General features: G+C 61.0%; 1 protein-coding gene across 1 annotated transcript; it reads left to right on the top strand.

Moving 5' to 3' along the window:
* Positions 17,854-18,918, top strand: NPBWR2 (neuropeptides B and W receptor 2). The gene has a single exon (XM_021077700.1). The coding sequence runs from the start codon at positions 17,911-17,913 to the stop codon at positions 18,916-18,918; it is 1,008 nt and encodes a 335-aa protein (XP_020933359.1). The 5' UTR covers positions 17,854-17,910.

The following is a 20,211-nucleotide window of genomic DNA, read 5'->3' as shown; positions in this document are numbered from 1 at the left end:
CATTGCCAAACTGGAAAGCAGGACAGACAAGCCCCTCTAGAGCCCTGTTTTCTCACTCCACCCGAGGCGTGTGCCCCCGTCTCTCCCCACAGGCGGGGTGCCTGCAGGAGCGTGGAGACAAGGGGCTGGCCAGAGGCCTCAGAACTGAGTGTGCTTGGGATCCCCAGGGCAGGTCTCAGTGAGGGGAAGAGTCCCTGTCCCTGTCCTGCCCACCCAGACCGTCCAGCCACACTCCCTGGCAGCCCGTGGTCCTCCCGCTGTGACTTCCAGACCTTGGCACCTATTCTGGCCACGTCTGTCTCCCCCGACTGGGGCTCCGTGACTGCAGGCCCTGCGTCTACTTCCAAGTAAATACATTTATCCCCAGCCTCAAGTGGCCACCTGGCCCCCAAGTGCACCTGCCTTTCCCTCTGCACTGCCTCCTCTGTTGAGGTGACGTGGGAACAGCCTCAGGCATGGGGACAGCGGCTGTCCCGTCCACCCCAAGGGTCTGAGGAAGGCCCCGGCATCCACCCGGAGGGCCACCTGAGAGTGAGGGCGGAAAGGCGAACTGCCCCTTTAATTTCTTCCCAGGCAAAGCCTCCAGACAACAGAAACAACATTTTAATTTAAACTCTAATCCCACTTTCATTCACGGAGCACCTCTGAGCAGGGATTTCATTAAAGGCTTTAATAGACTTTATAGGACTTGTCACATCCAGAAGGTGATGGAGCAAATGCATTTTCTCTGCTTCCAGAATCTCAGCAACAGCTCAGAACAGATTCACCGTGAAAACGCAGGGCGTCGGCCTCGTGCCCACAGGGTGGAAGGAGCCTCACTCAGCTAAAAGGGGCACCGCCGCCTGAGCACTGGGGCCACAGCCACAGCCACTGTGGAAATCAAAGGACAGTCAAGGTGCAGGGGGCACAGAGCATCTGTCTGAAAGGCGGCCGAGGGGGTCCCAGGTGGCAGTGGTGGGCAGCTGGAGCTAGCCCGACTCCTCGCCTGCAAGCCCCTGTCGTGGGGGGCAGGGCTGCCCTCGGTGTCCACGGATCCTTTGGTTTGGGGCAGGGGAAAATTGAACTTTGAGTCCTTCTCACAGGGTCCTGGCTACTCAGACGCCGGGGCAGCAGCCACTCAGTTCAGCCACATCAGGAGCAAAGACACGAAGCAGAAAGCCCCATTCAGACATCGCGGTGCTGCAACGACAGCCTGGAAACACCCTCGCACAGGCCAAGCAGGGCGGTGGCCACAGGCCAGCCCCTCACCCACCTTCTGCCAGAGCTCCCCGTGTCACCTCATCTCCACATGCACCTGCTGGGCCCTCGAGGCTTTCCCCAATTCAATGGTCACCACAGAACCACCCTCTGTCCTCAGGCGCCCCTCCCCAGCCAGGGCACTCTTGGCTGTGGGCGGGGCCTCCTGCAGGTCCAGGACCCCTCCCACAGGCACCCCAAGAAGCGCTCCTTTGGCCTGGCCACGAGCTGTGTGGATAGCCCCTCTGCACACCGGCTCCCACGTCGCCCCATCTCTGCTCACTGCCGTCCTCGGTGGCCCAGGGCCCCCCGCTCCCACCAGCGTGCAGTCATCCGCAGCTCCTGCAGGACAACAGCCAAGCCCTTCCTTCTGAGTCTGCCCCGGAGCTGAACGCTCCCTCCTGCCCCCAGCCCTGCACAGTCCAGGCCCCGCTCACGAACCCCCCACCCCCCCACCCCCGCCAACTGGCCACTGAATTTCTAAGTCCGGGACAGTGTCTGGCCAATTATCCAAAGGGTCATCCCGGGGAGACCATCGATGCTCAGGACTCAGCTGCTAAACTGATGGCTTAGTGATGTTTTACATCAAATTCTGTGTCGAGGAGCCATCGCAACGTTCGGGCAAGAGCTGGACGCTCAGATGCTGAACGAAAGAACCAACAAATGAGTGGACGAGTGGGGGGGAAGCAGGCCCCTTTGGGAGGAGGCAGGACCCCTGCCCACTGACAGCCCCCTACCCCCCACCCCCACCGACCCTGTCCTGTCCAGCTGCGCAGCCAGCCTTAGGCTCCCTCCCCAAAGAGCAGCTCACAGCTGGGCCCAGCCCCCAGTCGGCTCATTCCACACAGGCCCTTCACCACAGCCTCCAGAGCCCCCCGGCCCCCAACCCCGCCCTGCTCCCTGGGGGCTTGTCCACGTCCCCTGGGGAGCTCCTCAAATTGCCCTGCGCAGATGTGTCCACCCCACCCCAGGGGACCTGCAAGGGCACCAGTGGGCCGCCTGCCTCTGGGCTGCTGGGGGAGATTGGCCAACAGGAGGCCCCACAGGGGCAGGGGGCTCACTTCTCCAGCCCCTCGCTGCAGCCCCCCTTGCCCCCAGGTCCCAGCTGCTGTGGGGAGGCTTCTCAGCGCCCTCGGGCCTGAGGCTGAACCTGCCTTAGCCTCCGTGGCTTCCCACGGCTTAATCCCTTTATTCGGCTCCCCTCAGATTTCCCAGTTTCAGGATGACGTCCGTTTCCTCCTGGACCCAGTTGGCACAGATCCCTAACTTGGCTCTTATACCAAGTAAACTCTAAATGGGTCAAAGATGTAACTGTTCAGAAATAACCGTGAAAGCGCCAGAAGGAAGCATGAGCACACACTATGAAGTCACAAAGCCCAAACCGTATAAGACTGATTCCCCCGCATGATCTAAAATGTGTGGAGTTCCTAAACGAATTAGAAAAAGAAGAACAAAAAGACCTAAAGTCAGCAGAAGGAAGGAAATTATAAAGATCAAAGAAGAAATCAATAAAATAGAGACTCAAAAAACAATAGAGAAAATTAATAAAACCAAGAGCCGGTTCTTTGAAAAGGTCAACAAAATGGACAAACCCTTGGCCAGACTCACTAAAAAGAGGAGCGGAAGAACCCAAATAACCAAAATTAGAAATGAAAAAGGAGAAATCCCAATGGATACAGCAGAAATACAGAAAACCATAAGAGAATACTATGAACAACTATACAGCAACACATTTGACAATCTGGAAGAAATGGACAATTTTCTAGAATCTTACAGCCTGCCAAAACTGAATCAAGAAGAAACAGACCAACTGAACAGACCCATCACTAGAAGTGAAATTGAAGAGGTCAAAAAATCACTCCCTACAAATAAAAGTCCAGGACCAGATGGCTTCACAGGTGAATTCTATCAAACATATAAAGAGGAATTGGTGCCTTTCCTCCTTAAACTCTCTCAAAAGGTTGAAGAAGAAGGAATACTCCCAAAGACATTCTATGATGCCACTATCACCCTCATTCCAAAACCAGACAGAGATACCACTAAAATGTGTGGAGTTCCCGTCGTGGCGCAGCAGAAGTGAATCCGACTAGGAAGCATGAGGTTGCAGGTTCGATCCCTGGCCCCGCTCAGTGGATGAAGGATCTGGCGTTGCCATGAGCTGTGGTGTAGGTCGCAGATGCGGCTCAGATCTGGCGTTGCTGTGGCTCTGGTGTAGGCCGGCAGCTACAGCTCCGATTAGAACCCTAGCCTGGGAACCTCCATATGCTGTGGGTGCGGCCCTAAAAAGACAAAAGACAAAAAATATACAAATAAATAAATAAATAAATAAAATGCCTACACGGCAAAACTACTGTAAGCAAAGCAAAAGTCAAATAACAAAGGAGGGAACACATCGCAAGTATTTAGGGGTAAAGCCTCGCTATGTAAAGAGCCTGTCCAACCCAATAAAGAAAAACGTGTCAAGGCTGTAAACAGTTTACAGAACAAGGAGAAAATACGACTTTTAAAGAAGTTAAAAGTCGTTCAGCCTGACTCTTGGTAGGAGAAACGCAGTTTTGAACAGCAGCGTTTCTCTCAGATTGGCAAAGATCCAAATGTTTCCTAACTCGGGTATGTGTCGGGGGCGGGGGGGCAAAAGGCTTTACCCCCTGATGTGAGCAAGTACAGGGCCAGCTCTGCCGGGGGTGAGCTGGCAGCAGGCAGGCCTTTCTCAGGTCAGGCTGCCTGACACCTGCGGGAATCCTTCCTAAAGAACCCTTCCTTTCCCGAGCTGGGAGAGGCACAGGCTCAGGGTCACCTTTGGCACCCTCATCCTCACGAAAAGGCTGGAGGCCCCCCAGAGGTCCAGCAGCAGGGCAAGCAGCACTGTGGACACAGCAGCGGTGGAAATGTGCTGACTGTGGCCCACACGATGGCCTGGAGGCCCACGTGCAACTCGGGGCAGGATCACAGCTCCTGGATGAGAGGCGGGGGACAGACAGGGACTACTCGCGCCCTGTCCCTCCTTGTCGTGCCTTTTCCTTCTGCGCCTATGCCCTACCCACCCCCAAATCTAAATATTTAAATACACGTTAATGCCCAATCCTGTAGCTAATTCCAGAGGGGCTGACTCAGGGACCCTGAAGGGCTGGGGGGCAGAAACCCGGACAGAGCTAGAGACTCTCGTACTGAGTGAAGTAAATCAGAAAGAGACAGACAAGTGCCATGTGACATGACTTATATCTGGAATCGAGTAATCTAAATGAAGCTTTCCACAGAAAAGAAGCAAACTCACAGACTTGGAGAACAGACTTGTGGTGGCCGAGGGGAGGGGGGGAGGGGGATGGAAAAATGCAAATCAAAACTACAGTGCCATTCACGCCGGTCAGAGTGGTCACCATCATCAAGTCCACACGTGACAAATGCTGGAGGGGGTGTGGAAAAGAGGGACCCCTCCCGCACTGATGGTGGGAATGTAAGCTGGCACAGCCACTATGGAGAACAGCATGGAGGTGCCTCGGAAAACTAAATACAGAACCACCTTATGACCCAGCAGTCCCACTCCTGGGCATCTATCCAGTCTTCACTGAAAAAGACACATGCACCCCGCATGTTCACTGCAGCACCATTCACAACAGCCAAGACAGGGAAACAACCTACATGTCCACCGACAGATGAGTGGATTAGGAAGATGTGGTACATATCCACAATGGAATACTACTCAGCCAGAAAAAAGAACAAAATAATGCCATTTGCGGCAACATGGATGGAACTAGGGACTCTCATACTGAGTGAAGTACGTCAGAAAGAGAAAGACAAACACCGTATGATTTCACTTATATCTGTATCTAATATACAGCACAAATGAACCTTGCCACAGAAAAGAAACTTGGACAATAGACTTGTGGTGGCCAGGGGTGGGGAGGGAGTGGGATAGACTGGGAGTTCTCAGTTAACAGACTCCGAATGCTGCATTTGGAGTGGAGGAGCAACGAGGCCCTGCTGCACAGCACAGGGACCTAGATCCCGCCGCTTGTTGTGGAAGATGACAGAGGATGACGTGAGAAAAAGAATGGGCGCACGTGGGTGTACGCGCATGTACAGGTGTGACTGCCCACGCTGTGTACAGCCGAAGTCGACACGACATTCTAAATCAACTGCAATAAAAAGGGTTCCTGAGAAAATGAGGGGCTGGGGCAGGGTCTGACAGTGGCCCCTCTGCGAGTCTGGGAGTGACGTGGGAGACACTGCCCCCCTCTGGCGGGTGAGGGAGGAGGAGGGTCGGGGATGCAGGTGGATCCCGGAACCCCGTTAAAACACGGTTAGGGTCAGGCTCGCCCAGAGTCGGGCGTGCTAGGAGGGCCCAGGGGCACCCATGTCTGAACTGAACTGGCACTGTGTTTGTGTGTCAGTTAAAGAATTAAAACCCAGGGACCAGGCCCCTTCCAGACCTGCTGGGCGGTGGGATGCGTTCCACAGTTAACAGGCCCCGGACGCTGCTGAGGCGGATGGTCCCAGCCCTTTCGCCCAAGGCCAGGGACCCCGGGAAGGACATGTGGCCCCTGGGTTCCACCAGCGCAGAGCTCAGGCCCGGGCCGTGAGGGAGGGGACAGGGCAGGCCTGGCTGGGAGGACGTGCCCCTGACCTGGGCCCTCCCGAGTGCCCAGCCTCCGGCCTCCTGCTCGGCCCAGCGCACAGACCCAGCCGGAGCAGCCGTGTGCAGACGTGGCCAGATGACCCTCACTGCCCACTCGGAGAGACACGACTACCCAACAGGGTCTCCACTGCAGCCGGTGTGTCTACACTGCAGAGGGTCTTCCCTGAACTACCCCTAGTGCATCCACCCTGTGATCTGTCTACACTGCAGTGCATCTATAAACACATCTGCAGCCAGGACCACCAGGAGCCACCTCCACTTGTGGCTGGATGACAGGGACAGCAATCCAGGACAAACAAACTAATGCCCCTGCTTCAAGGCCCAAGGGTCTTTACGGAGCCCACCCCCACCCCAGCCCAGCCCCCTGCAGGAGCATCTGCAGAAGTCAGTCTGTCTGCATAGACGCACACCCTGCTCTCGCCCAGGAGTCAGAACCCAGGGAGCGACATGAAAGCTTTGACACGAGGGCCACGACCTGACTTCCAAAAAGCTATGCCTTAACATTTTCTAGCATGAGCTGTTTTGAGGGGTTTTGCTTTAAAAACCTCCCGCTGCCTCCACAAAGCCCCCACCGGCCACTGCGGTGGCCCAGGCCCTCAGAGGTCCTCCTTTCCTGCCAGCCTTGGCCCCCGTGTGGCGCGCCCTCCCCCGCACACGCTGACTTTCTCGGGATCCCTCACAAAGGGCCTCAGAGGTTCGTTCGCTCCCAGTCTGGACGGCAGAATTCCAGGATCAAGGAGCAGGCGAGGCCACTCTCTCCAGAGGCTCCAGCCGAGAACCTTCCTCGACCCGCCCAGCTCCTGGTGACCCCAGGTGTTGCCTGACTTACAGAACACATCACCCCCACCTCTGCGTCTGTGGCCCCCTGGCGTTCCTCCTGCGCCCAAATGGCCTTCTTCTAACAAGGACTCGACTGCAACTAGTCACGTGCGCAGATACCGGGGGTCAGGCCTTCAGCATGTCTTTCTGGGGACACAATTCACCCCGCAGCAACCATCAACGAAGAAGCCGGCCACAGGTGACCACGCCGTCCACACATATACACAGGCAACCCAGAACCGAGAAGTGAATTTGTAAGTACAAGCAAAACTGGCCAAGACCCAAAAAGCAATCAGCCATCGCAGTCCACTGGACAAAGTTAATTTGCATCTCCGTGAACAAGAAGCGTCTGCATTACTGTCAACTTTCCACCGCGGCAGAGCTCTAGGGCAGCGCAAAGAAACCGACGACACAAGATCTGGAAGAAGGAGCCAACAGGACACCTGACGCATTTTTTCCACACTTCAAATTCCTTTGCAATTTATCCCGACAAAATTTCTAGCACATATAAAATCAGAGGGAAGACTCCCAGCCCCAGCCACGGGAGCAGCCTCGAACTCCAAGGTCAGCTCCGGGCCCTTTGGTGTCTGCCCCACACCCACACCCGGGGGATCGGCCTGCAGCGAATCCAGACGCCACCACAAGACGCCATTCAAAAGTGTCTCAGTGGAGTCCTTGTCGTGGCTCAGCAGAAACGCAACTGACTAGCACCCATGAGGATGTGGGTTCAATCTCTGGCCTCACTCAGTGGGTTAAGGATCTGGCGTTGTCATGAGCTGCGGTGTAGGTCGCAGACACGACTTGGATCCCGTGTGGCTGTGGCTGCAGTGCAGGCCGGCAGCTGCAGCTTCGATTCAATTCCTAGCCTGGGAACCTCCATATGCCATGGGTGAGGCCCTAAAAAGACAAAAAAAAAAAAAAAAAAAAAGTGTCTCAGTGAATAGCTGGCAATAAGCAGCCAGAGAGAAATGCGGCCATCCTACCAGATTTTAGAAAAATCAGCCTGGTTGCCAAGCAGAGAAGAGACTAAAGGAAGCAACGAGAAGCAGGCAGGAGAAGGCCATCGCACCCACGGGCACCGCACAGACACGCACGTACCCGCCCACCCTCAGGCTCGTCACCCATCACTCGGATGACACCTTCCCACAGAAATGTCAGGTCCAGAGTTTCCGTCATGGCTCAGCAGTAATGAACCCGACAAGCATCCATAAGGACACGGGTTCGATCCCTGGCCTTGTTCAGTGGACTAAGGATCCAGCATTGCCCTGAGATATGGCGTAGGTCGCAGATGCGGCTCAGATCCCAAGTTGCTATGGCTGTGGTGTAGGCTGGCAGCTGTAGCTCCCATTCGACTCCTAGCCCAGGAACTTCCATATGCCATAGATGCAGCCCCAAAAAGCAAAAACAAAACAAAACAAAAAATTAGAACGGTCGAGATCCCCATAGCCGCTCAAGCTATGCAGGCCTGACCCTCATCCGGGAGTCAGCGCCCTGCTTCGCAGACAGAGACCCTGGCCCCTCCCCCGCTCTCCGGAGACGGAGGGTCTGCCCAGCGGAGCGGAAGCAGGCTGAGGCTAGGCAGGGACCTGCTCCAGGCCTCCCAGGCGCTGAGCCCCCTCAGGCGTTCCCCATCAGCCCCCTCCATGCCACAGCCGCAAGCTCAGCCCTCTCCCCACCCAGCTGGGGTCTCAGCGGCTTCACTTGCAACTGGCCACCTACTGCCAGCCTCAACCCTTCCATCCTTCTGTCCTGCAGCCAGAATGACTGTTTTGAATCAACGTGGCTGTGTGGCTGCTCTGCCTAAAACCCTTTCCAGCCCCGCTGCCCACAGAGAGAGAGCCCTGTCTCCTCCCAGGTCAGCCCCGCCGCCCCCAGACTCCCCCCAGCTCCAGCCACCAGTTACTCAGCAGCCTTGCCAGCGCCAATCACGCTCCTCCGGCTCCCACCCCCCCAGCACGCTAAGAGCAGGCAAGCCTCCGACCTGACCAAGGTCAACTCCAGATGGAACTTCTCGCAGGTGAGTGGGGGGAGAGAGGGTCCGACCTGTCCCTGAATTCGCAGGGACATGCCACTCAAGGAAGCACTGTCGCCAAACCTGAGTTCCACCGTGGGGCCTCCTTTGGGTGTGTCCAGGCTAGAACTTAGGAAGGGCAGTGAGGCTCCTGGGCTGGGTCACGGGCCACCCTCCTGGCTCACCCCTAGGCCACCCGTCCCTAACCTCTGCAGCAATGCTCAGAACTGGCCACTGGGAGTCAGGGTTGAGCTGCACTGTGAGAACACGGCCCAGCCTGGGAAAGGAAGGGACCCTGCCCTCCACCCAGCCCTGGGGAAGGTGACTGCTGCCCTGTGGTTGGACAGCGCTGATCCCAGGGGGCCTCCTGGCACAGGGGGGCTTTGAGGGGCTTCCTCACCACAGAGCTGAACACCTCGGGCCAGTGGCTGGTCTCCTGGCTTCCCTGCTCCCAGCACAGGCCTATGAAGTGGGATCAGAGAAGTTCTCTCGGCCTACAGCTCTCGCAACCTGTCCCCTGTCCCACTCACAGCCGATGCAAGGCCAGTGTCCCCTCCAAGCTTCCACCTGAGATGACCAGGGCAGGTCCAGAGCAGAGTGGGCAGGTGCGGACAGGGCTCCTTCCAGCATCAAAGGCCCAGGGTGGGCCCACGCTGGCTTCTCCAGCTAACCCTCTCCACACTCTGAAGCAGGAAAATTAAGGTTCCCATTTGACAGGTAAGGAAACGGAGGCTCAGAGACGCGTACCTCACCCCAGGTCACACAGCAAAGACAGGGCTGGCTCTAGGCCCACAGTCCTGCCCACCACCTGGAGGTGCAGACAGAGACCTCAGATGAGACCCGCCTCCACGGCACGAGCCACCAGCTCTGCTCAAGCCCACACTCCTCCACGCAGGAAGGAAGCAGGGCTCTGAGTCTCCAGCTGCTTCAGCACCTGCCAGGCTCCTGAGGGGGCAGCATGGGGGTTGGCCACGGGCACCGCTGAGCGCCAAGTGTGCCTGTTGCTCCGGGGCTGCACGCACTTGCCAGGGAAGCCCCCTCAGGGCTTCCTGTTCTCACCTGCAAAATGGGGCCACAGAGGCACTGCCCCCATGTCACATGGTGTGGGGTCCACCAGTGCCTGGCACACAGCAGGCATCCGGGTCAACCGGCGGACACAAACCAAGAGAATCAGCAGACCTCTGCCCTGGGTGGAGCGGGGGACAGGGGTCGCCTTCTGGCCGAGCCCAGGCCTGGGCACACCAGGCAGCCTTCCTTGCAGGGGGGCGCACCCTTTATCAGGCAGCCCCACTGACAGGTGGTTTGTCCAGGAACACCTGTTTCCTGGAATACAGGTGTTTGGTGCTAAGCCCAGGCAGTCAGGTCAGCTGGGACAGGTGGCCACCCTCCCTCCCATAAAGGGGACAGTGGAGGTCACAGGGTCACAGGTGTTGGGGCTCTTAAGAGGACACAAATGGACACCAGGAAACGTCCCTGAGTGAGACCTGTTGGGACAGGGTTGCCATGGTGACAGGAGCACCCACGAGTGGGCAGGGGTGGGGGAGGCGGCCCTTGCTGCTGACTCACCAGGGCTGGGCGCGGGGCCCACAGCCTCCTGGCAGCTCCTGGAGCTTTAGGAAGGACACCCAGGTCCTGGGCTCGAGACGCAGCTCTGAGGACATACTGACTGCGCTGCAGGCCTTGGTCCAGCAAGGAGACAGAGGGGAGCTGCAGGGCCTTTGGCACAAGAAGGTGGCCCTGACCAGGCGAGAGGCCACCATGCAGCTGGGTCCTTGCTGACCCCACACATCTGCCACCTCCTCCATCCTCCATCCCGAGGCTGGCCGTGATCTCCAGACCCAGACCACCCCCTCAGGGGCCCTCCCGAGACTCCCTCGCCTGGCCTGGCCTCCGACCTCTTTGCCGTCGCCAAGCCCCCCAAGGAGGGAAACCCACGCACCTGTGCTGCTCCCCACGCTCGGAGTTCCCTGCGGATGCCACGCTGTGACGGCCAACAGAAGCCGAAACGGTGCTTGGTGAGGCACAGGAGCTGCCCTGTCTGGATTCTAACCTCTGTCCTCTCCAGGTACCAAATGACACTGCCCACAGACACTGGGGGGCCCAGCAGGCCCCCACCCCACGTCCCACCGCAGACCCACACCACAGAGGCCTGCTGCGCTCACAGCCTCCAGACCTTGAAAACCTAGTCTTGCTCCCCCACCAAGAGCTCTGGCCACCTGCCATCCCCGAGGGCAGGGGAAGGGCTGAGCCCCTGCGCGGTGCGGGGACAGGGTGGTTCTGGGCCCCAGCCCAGGGCACCAGGGAGAGCCAGGCAGGGAGAAGCTGTGTCCCACAGGACACGTGACCAAAAGGGCCAGAGCGAATGGCTTTTTTTTTTTTTTGTCTTTTTGCTATTTCATTGGGCCACTCCCGCGGCATATGGAGGTTCCCAGGCTAGGGGTCTAATCGGAGCTGTAGCCGCCGGCCTACGCCAGAGCCACAGCAACGTGGGATCCGAGCCACGTCTGCGACCTACACCACAGCTCACGGCAACGCCAGATCGTTAACCCACTGAGCAAGGGCAGGGACCGAACCCGCAACCTCATGGTTCCTATTCGGATTCGTTAACCACTGCGCCACGACGGGAACTCGAAAACGTCTTTTTTTTTTTTTGCGAATGGCTTTTAGACCAGAGTTGCCACTCAACAGTCCCAGCCAGCTCAGCCCCTCACACAGAAGCCCCCAGCCCCGACTCTGGAGGCAGAGCCCCCGCCCCACCTGAGCCAAGGGTTTGAGGCCAGGTAGAGCTGCAGGCCTCAGCTAGGCAGGGGGTCCCAGCCTCAACCCCCTCTCCTGACAGGCAGGGCCAGCATGATGACAAAAGGCCCCACTGCCCTGGACCCAGGCTCCGCCCGGGGCCTGGCACACAGCGCCCGCATCACTGTCAGTGACCACAGGGACCAGCGGAGCAAGTGCGAGCAAATAAGCGGTCCAGGGCAGCCCGCCCTTAGAAGGCCCTCTTCAGGGCCCTATGCAGGGGAGGGGGATTGGAGAGAGTGGCCAGGACAGGCTCAGAGCTCAGGAGGCCGCCTCCCTGGGGCTTCCGTCCCAGCCCTGCCCCTACTCTGCCCCCAGGCACGGCCGCTCCCACAGAGCACCGGGGACCCTGCCCAGCGTCTGTCTGCAGGGCTCTCTGAGGCTGGCAGACGCTAGGCCTCCCCCACAGCAGGACCCCAGAGAAGGCACGGCAGTGCCCCCAAGCAAGCCCCCTCCTGGGGTCTGAGCCTGGTGGGAGAGCCTCCGGCACACAGACCAGACAGAGCAGGGCCATGTGCTGCTGCCACGTGCGGGCAAGGAGGTGCACCAACAAGCTGAAGCGTGTCCATCAGCCTGCAGGTGAGCAAATCCATGGCAAGTAAACACGGCCTGTGTGGGCAGCACGCTGCAAACACGGGGCACGGAACGCGCACGTGCTTACCACACCTGGGACCACCAGACACCAGGCGGGCCCTGGCACCTCCCCATCGCAGGCCCTCAGCTGTCCCTGCCTTCCCCCGCCGAGGCCCACTCTCTCCGTGACCAGCCCAGACAGCCCCCACCCCACCCCAGATGGGCCTAAAGCAGCAGACAAGACACAGCCACGCAGGCGAATCCACGCTGCGGTCCAGGCTCACGTCAGCGACGGGGAGCAAGGATGGGGCACAGAGATCCGTGCGCAGTACCAGCTGCGGGCTCAGGCAGGGCACCACTCTCTGAGCCTGGGTTTGGTACCAGGCAGCCCGGAAGGGGGACAGGAACAAGCAAGGCCAGAGGCCCCAGCCCAGCAGGACCCATCAGCCTGGCCCTGCCCACGGCCAGCTGGGTCTGTCCTCCCTGTCCCATGGACACAGAGCCCCCTCCAAGGTCCACACGTCTGGCCTCCAGGGCATCCCAGACCCTCTGGGCCCAGAAACCCACTGCACTGTGTGGCCCTGAGGCCTTCAGGTCAAGCACGGCTCCCCCTAGGGTCCAGAGCCCCAGGCCTGTCTGAGTCACGACTCTGCAGGAGCTGACTAGGGCCTGAACCAGCCCGCCTGTCCTGCATCCTTCAGCAGGAATTCACATACCGAGCAGGGGGCCAGGCTCACGGACACTTCCTTCCTGGATCCGTCTTCGGTCCCAGAGCTCTGTGCTGCACACACACTCCTGCCAGCCACGCCCGAGACCTTGCCCGCGGGAGACACAGAGGCACCTGCTCCCTTCCCCCACATCCCACCTGTGCCGAGTGACAGGGGGCCACCAGTGTGCACTGGGACCACCCACGAGACATGTCCCCTCTCAGGACAGGGCCACCTCCTCATCAAAGCCACCCCCCCACCCCGGCAGGCTTGTTCCTGGTTTCCGGTGCCTGGGCAGGAAGGAGGGGGCAGCGGCCTTACTCCCCCCACCCCAATCACCGGGGCTGGTAATTGCCTTAACAGCCCTGGGGCTGAGAAGGGCCACACCTGGGGGCCCAGGCCTCCTTGTGCTTCCTGCTTCTCAGCGTGTGTGGGGGGTGGCACATGGGCAGGACAGGCCAGGGGCAACAGCCTCAAGCCCAGCCTCCCAGAGGCCTTGGACGCGGCTGATGCTACCCCCGGCCAGCGGGATTCCAAATGCCTCCTGACCTCCAACCTCCTGCCGGACAGACCCCCGGCTCAGCGCTCCTGCGAAGGCCCCTCCCCAGCCTCCTCCTCGGGGCCTGCTCCGCCCAACCCACCCCCTACAGACCCTCCTCAAACTCTCCAGCCAGAGCCTGTGTCCCGACAGGGTGAGCCAAGCCCCTGCCCCCACCATGGCCTCTGCCCACCCCACCCCCCCGACGCTTGCCAGGCCTCTCCTACCTCCCTGGAGCGCAGCCTTCACAGCAGGACCACCTGCTGGTGGGCAGGTGGACGTCTGCCTTCCTCCTCCAGGACCACTGCTCCTGCTCGCCTCCAGCCACACCTGGGCTCAGGCGTCTTGATCTCGTTTACTCCCCACCAAAGAGGCAGCCTGCAGAGAGCAGGATCTGTCCCCTCTGTTCACGGCTCTGTCCCCAAACACTCACAGGGTAGGTCAATGACTCTGCGCACAGGGTTGGGCTGCAGGAGAGCCGACCGAGCAGAAGCCCCTGTGGGTCGCATCCGGCTGCCCCAGGCCGCTCCCACTGGCCCCAAGCCCGAGGTCCCCCTCCCAGCCTGGCACAGGGCAGGCAGGAACTGTCAGGACCCCAAAGCCATGACCTGCCCCTGGAGACGGCTCGGTGCCCACCAGTGCTGAAAGAGAGGAGGCAGCTGGGCGCCAAGCAGCAGGGCAGGGGTCCTGAAAGGCTGCGTTTGCTAAGGCCCCTCCCAGCCATATAGACGCAGAGGCCTCTCCCAGCTTCCCTGGAAATGAGCCCTAAAGCACCTGCCTCTTGTCAGCAGGCAGAGCTCCCAGCTACCACCTTAGAGGCCGCTGGGGCCCAGGCATTCTGGGCAGCACTCCACCCTGCAGGCCTGTCCTCTGGGCCGAGAGGGGGCCAGTGGGAGGGCAACAGGCCTGGACGCGGGCCTGAGGGCAGAGCACGACCCCACCCCAGGCCTGCCTGGGTGGAGCCGAAATGCCAAAGCACACACGGGCACGCAAGTGAGCGTGGCAGCCCGCAGGTGTGTGCACGTGTCTGTGTAAGTGTGTGCATCTGTGCGTGTGACAACCCGTCAGGGGCAGGCAGAGGGGGCTGCCACACCAGGTGAGGGACAGCCGCCCAGCCCCGGTCTCGGTTCGGCTCTCACTGCCCCAGCCACACTGGGCAGGGTCAGCCCGAACCCCTCCTCCTACCTGCCACGGAGGGTGGCGGGCAAAGGCTCACAGGCCACTAGGGTCTGCTTGTCCCCCAGGCAAGCACGCAACAGGGCACAAGTACACACTCATGCTGTGCAGACTCAAGCGAGCCCCTGGTGCCAGGAGAGCAGGTAGAGGCCTGGCCCTCCCTCCCGGTGCCGCCTCCCCTGCCTCGGCCTGAAAGTCCTTGTGGGCTGGCCGCAAACAGCCACCTGTCTCCACGGAACACACGATGCCTGACCCACGTGCAGACAAAGGCACGCTGCTCCGAGGCCCAGGGCGCAGAGGCTGGGGCGCCCCCGCTGGGCCAGGAAAGAAGGGCTTCTGGGGGGTCCCTGGACATGCGGCCGGGCATCAGCACCCACACCTGCCCCCTCCGCAGCCCCCTGAGTCCGCTGCCTTGGCCCCCTCTTCTCACCCTCCACCCCATCCCACTTCAGGTGTGACAGCCTGGGCGGAGCAGAGATCAGGCTGGAGGAGCTCGGAGCCCCTGACCTGGCCAGACGCCCAGGTATGAGGGGGACCCCAGACTCACGGTTTGCCTCAGAGGCAGGCAGGGCCATGGTGGGAAACCCCAGGAGGGGCCTCGTGATTTTTTTTTTTTTTTTTTTTTTGCATTTAAGGGCCACACCCACAGCATATGGAGGTTCCCAGGCTAGGGGTTGAATCAGAGCTGTAGCCGCCAGTCTATGTCACAGCCATGCCAGATCCAAGCCACATCTGCAACCTACACCACAGCTCATGGCAACGCCAGATCCCTGACCCACTTGGATCCTAGTCGGATTCGTTCCCACTGCGCCATGACGGGAACTCCAGGGTTCTTGTGATTCTGACACAACCTGCTCCCCTAGCGGCTTGAGGGGAAGACCCCCTAAAGAGCAAGAAGGGCATGAGGGCCCCCCATGCTCAGGGGGCTCCTGTCAGCCACGTGCTGACTGGCGGTCAGAGCCCTGGGCCCTCCTGAGATGCTCAGGAAACGGGGTGCCCAGCACCCATCCCCCAGGGGGCCCACAACCAGGCCTGGAGAGGTCAACCCTTCCCCCACCCACGCCATCTCCGAGGACAGCAGCTGAGTGACAGGAGGCCTGGGCCACTCCCTACAGGCCAGCACCAGGGCCGTGGTCAGCCATCCACTCCCCAGCACATGCACTGCCAACAGGCAGGCCCCACGGTCAAGGCCCCATATGCCAGCCCTGACCTCCCCTCTGGCACCCAGGAGCTGCGCCCTGACCCAGCAGCTCCCCCACCCACCAACACCCCCAAATCTCAGACTCAGCCCCAGATTCAGGAGCCTCTCCTCACACTCGCTGACTGCCAGGGTCTCAGCCTGGGCCTCCCATGACCAGTCCAGACCCTGCCCCACCCAGACCAGAGGGCTGCTCTCTCCCAGGCCCTCAGGTTTCGAAGCCCAGCGAGGAGAGCAGTGCCCAGCCGGGCACCTTCGCTCTGCTCCTCATGGAGAAGTTCCTCGTTCAAAGCTACAACACCCACGGTGTCCACGTTGGACAGTGAATGTTCCGAGGAAACCTGGCCACAGCGCCCCCTCCCCTCCCTCCCGCCAGAAACTTAGCCCGTGAGCCCATGCACAGAGACCGCTTGCAGGCAGGGGTTCTGGGGGGTCCCACCAGGGGGCAGCCCACCGAAGGCTCGGCCCCAGGGGACGGCTGGAGCCCCTGGCCTCCCGGAGCCAGCAAGGCGCCCATGCCTTCCTCTGGGCCCAGAGGAGGGGAGGCTGGTGCCCTGAATGCAGCCTCGGGTGACTTCAGGGAGCTCAAGAAAGCGCCCAGGCTCCTTCCTGGCCCAGGCCACGGGCCCAGAGGGACCACAACTGCAGTGAAGGAGGCAGGTCTGCGAGGGCAGGGGGCAGCCTCACCTCCCTCGCAGGCAGCTCGCAGACCCCCTGACCCGGAAGTCCACCTGAGGACCTGCCTGGGAAGGGAGCAGGGCACAGTCACCAGCCACAGAGTCACCTGCAAAAGCACAGCCAGAGACAGCCCAGCCGTCCACGCCTGGGGTTAAATAAGCCAGGTGTGTCCTGCAGAGCAGCAGAAGCAGGACAGGGTCCAAGGCAGAGCGACACGTGGTTCTCATCGGCTGGGCAGGGTCCTCGGTGAGCGGCTGGGGACAGTGGGCACTTCGGGGAGGGACCGGGAGCTGCGGGAGAGTGGACTGCCTCTCCCTCCACCGCCTTCTACCACTCACATGACCTTTCACGTGGACATGATCCTCTTTCAGCAAAAAAGAAGCTGGGTTCTAAGGGGCCACAGGTTCTGCATCCACATGAAAGCAGACAGACCCCCGACCTCCACACCGCCAGGGACCCACAGAGACCCCCCTCAGGCGCAGGCACAGAGCCCACCACGGAAACGCCACCCAGACAGCCGTGGTGCACACACGCGAGGTCAGGTGCAAGACCCGCCAAGACACCCACGTTCACAAATGAGGGCGCCCACGGACAGAGCCCTGCGCCGCCGGCAGGCCGCACACAGGCACACACGTGCACAGACACGTGCACACACGTGCACACACACGCACCAGGCCGCCCGCTGGAGAGCCCGACCAGGCAACCCTGCGGGTGGCGGCGGTGCCGCCTCAGCTCACCCCCCTCCCCAACGAGGGCTCCGCGTCAGCAGCGGACCCGCCTCCCTCCCTCACACACACACACAGCAGCGCTGCCACCCGACTGGAGGCCTTGCGGGGAGCCAGCTCTGCAAAGGCTGCCACGAGCAGGTCCTGAAAGGTGGCAGGGTGCGCCGGGACCCTGTTAGGGGCCTGTCGTGGGGGCCACACCTCTCCCTCCACGCCTGCCACTGCCCGAGCTGGCCATCACCACATGCCCACCAAGATCACCAACTCCTGCCCACGTGTCTCCAGACAGGTCAGTGAGCAAAAGAGCAGGTGACCACGGGGGCGGTCTGCAGTGCGGCTGGGAGGGCGTGGCTCCAGGACGCCTGGATTCACAGGGGGGCAGGGATCGCTGGGAGGTGCCCTTGCAAAGGGACACCCTTGCCCTTATGTAGCTTGTGCTTTGGCGTGTGGCCAGCACAGGGGCTGGGCAGGGGCAGATCCAAGCTCCCCCTTCCCGGGGGTGAGGTCAGCAGCTATTCTCTGCAAGAGGAGGGGGACTCGGGGACGGAAACTGACCAGCCGAAAGTGCTGCTCGGGAGGCGTCTCCACCAGGCTCTCTCTGGCCAGTGGGCAGCGGTGGACGGAGAGAGGCCCCCTGTGCCCTTGACCCTGGCAAAGTGGCCGCACCCTCTGGTGGAGAACTTGAGGCAGCTGCTGTTCTCAGCTGACAGCCAGATCCCAACGTTTCTGGTTGTTTCCTTCTCAGAATCCAGCCCAAGAAGCTCTGACACACCTCCCACCTGCCCAGGGCACACGTCATCATCGGTGCCACCCCAGGATGGAGGCCGCCGGGCCAGAGCGCCTGGACAGCAGAGGCTCCCCCTTCCCGGGCACAACAGGAGCCAGCCTCTCCTGGGACAATGGCACCAGACACAACATCACCTTCCCGGAGCCACTGCCAGCCCTCTACGTGCTCCTGCCAGTGGTGTACTCCCTCATCTGCGCCGTGGGGCTGATGGGCAACACGGCCGTCATCTGCGTGATCCTGAGGGCGCCCAAGCTGAAGACGGTGACCCACGTGTTCATCCTGAACCTGGCCGTTGCCGACGGGCTCTTCACGCTGGTGCTGCCCGCCAGCATCGCGGAGCACGTGCTGCAGCACTGGCCCTTCGGGGAGCTGCTCTGCAAGCTGGTGCTGGCCATCGACCACGGCAACATCTTCTCCAGCGCCTACTTCCTGGCCGCCATGAGCCTGGACCGCTACCTGGTGGTGCTGGCCACGGCGCGGTCCCGCCGCGTGCCCTGGCGCACCCTCCGGGGGGCCAAGGTTGCCAGCCTATGCGTCTGGCTGGGCGTCGCTGTCGCGGTGCTGCCCTTCTTCACCTTCGCCAGCGTCTACAGCAACGAGCTGCAGGTCCTGAGCTGCGGGCTGAGCTTCCCGCAGCCCGAGCGCGCCTGGTTCCAGGCGAGCCGCATCTACACGCTGGTCCTGGGCTTCGCGGTGCCCATGTGCACCCTCTGTGTGCTCTACGCGGACCTGCTGCGAAGGCTGCGGGCCCTGCGGCTCCACTCCGGTGCCAAGGCCCTGGGCAAGGCCAGGCGGAAGGTGACCCTCCTGGTCCTGGCCGTGCTGGCCGTGGGCCTGCTCTGCTGGACGCCCTTCCACCTGGCCTCGGTCGTGGCCCTGACCACAGACCTGCCCCAGACGCCCCTCGTCATCGTCATCTCCTACGTTGTCACCAGCCTCAGCTACGCCAGCTCCTGCCTCAACCCCTTTCTGTACGCCTTCCTGGACAACGGCTTCCAGAAGAGCCTCCGCACTGCATGCAGGTGCCCGGGGGCATGAGCGCCCCGCCCACCATGCCCTGTGCTGTCGGGAGGGAAAAGCACTGTCCCTTTCAAGGAATGTCCCCTCACTATTTTCTCCGGGCACAGAAATAAAGTCTCATGAAGGTTGGCCACCGAACCGGCAGAGATGGCCGTGGACCCAGCCATGACTCTGGCTCCTGGACAGGCCCTGGGTGGTCAGCCGTGGGGATCCAGGTCCTGCCCCACCCCACCCCCCACCCCACCCCACCCCCGCTTGCCTCCTCAGGCAGAAGGTCCTGGCGCGAGAGACAGCTGACCATACGCACTCAGAGGGACAGACAGCTTCGCCAGGCAGCTCCCTCTACCTTCTCCCTGCCAGCAGCCGTCTGCAGGGACAGACCTGAGCTGTGACCTCATCCTGGGGCCAGCTCTGCCTTCCACCAAGAGGATCCCTCGGGCTCCTCCTGAGACAGAATTGGGAGGTGACAGAGTGGGACGCCTGGGGCAGCAAAGCCAGGTGTCGCCGTAAAAGCCAGAGATGAACATCAAAGGCTCTTGGCCTGAAATTCAAGCAGCATTTCACCAGAAGGCCTGCGCCCGAGGCCCCTCCTGGCTCCCGGAGTGGGAATCAGGCCCCCTTGAGCCCTCCTTGCCATTGCCTGTGGCCCCTCAGGTCCTGCTATAGGACCCCAGGGCCCTTCTGCCAGGACCTCTGGACCCCCACAGTCTAGAGGTGGCATCTGTTCCCCTTCCTCCCTGGGGTGTGGCCTGGGGCCTAGACTCAGCCAACAGGGGCTCCGTGCTGAGCCTCGGCGGGGGGGTGGGGGGACTTCTGAGGTTCTGGCTGCTCAGAGACCATTTTCTGCCACTTGGGGGGGGCAGGTCCCTGAAGACCCCCTCCCCTAACACCACATCCATGCCTGGACCCCAGCCTTGCCATTCCATGAGCTGACAGCCTGGCACCCAATAACCCTTCCAAGCTTGCAGGGCCCCAGGCTAGTTCCAATCCTTGTGACACAGCTTTGGCCAGTCTGTCCAGCTGGCAGGCAGGACCCACCTTTCACCACAAGGTGAGGTGGCCCCCGAGGTGCATGGCCACCTCCCCCCATGCCACTCTCCCCTCCTCTCTCCCGGCCTGAAACGACACAGATGCTACCTCCGTCCTGTCCTCTTCCGGATGTCATAGACAACACGGTGTCTGGAAGCCACTGCTGGATAACAAGTTTACTATCTCACAACCTGTGGATCAGAAACCTTCCAGCAGCTCTCGGTTGGGTCTGGCTCAGGGTCTCTCGTGAGATTTCAGGCAGAACTTCAGCTGACGCCAGGT

Source organism: Sus scrofa, chromosome 17 (genome assembly GCF_000003025.6).
Source record: "Sus scrofa isolate TJ Tabasco breed Duroc chromosome 17, Sscrofa11.1, whole genome shotgun sequence".
NCBI classification, from domain to species: domain Eukaryota; kingdom Metazoa; phylum Chordata; class Mammalia; order Artiodactyla; family Suidae; genus Sus; species Sus scrofa.
This window is presented reverse-complemented; position numbering and strand designations above follow the sequence as displayed.

Excerpts from the sequence above, each read along its gene's own strand:
- NPBWR2 (XM_021077700.1), top strand. The coding sequence starts at position 17,911 with ATGGAGGCCGCCGGGCCAGAGCGCCTGGACAGCAGAGGCTCCCCCTTC.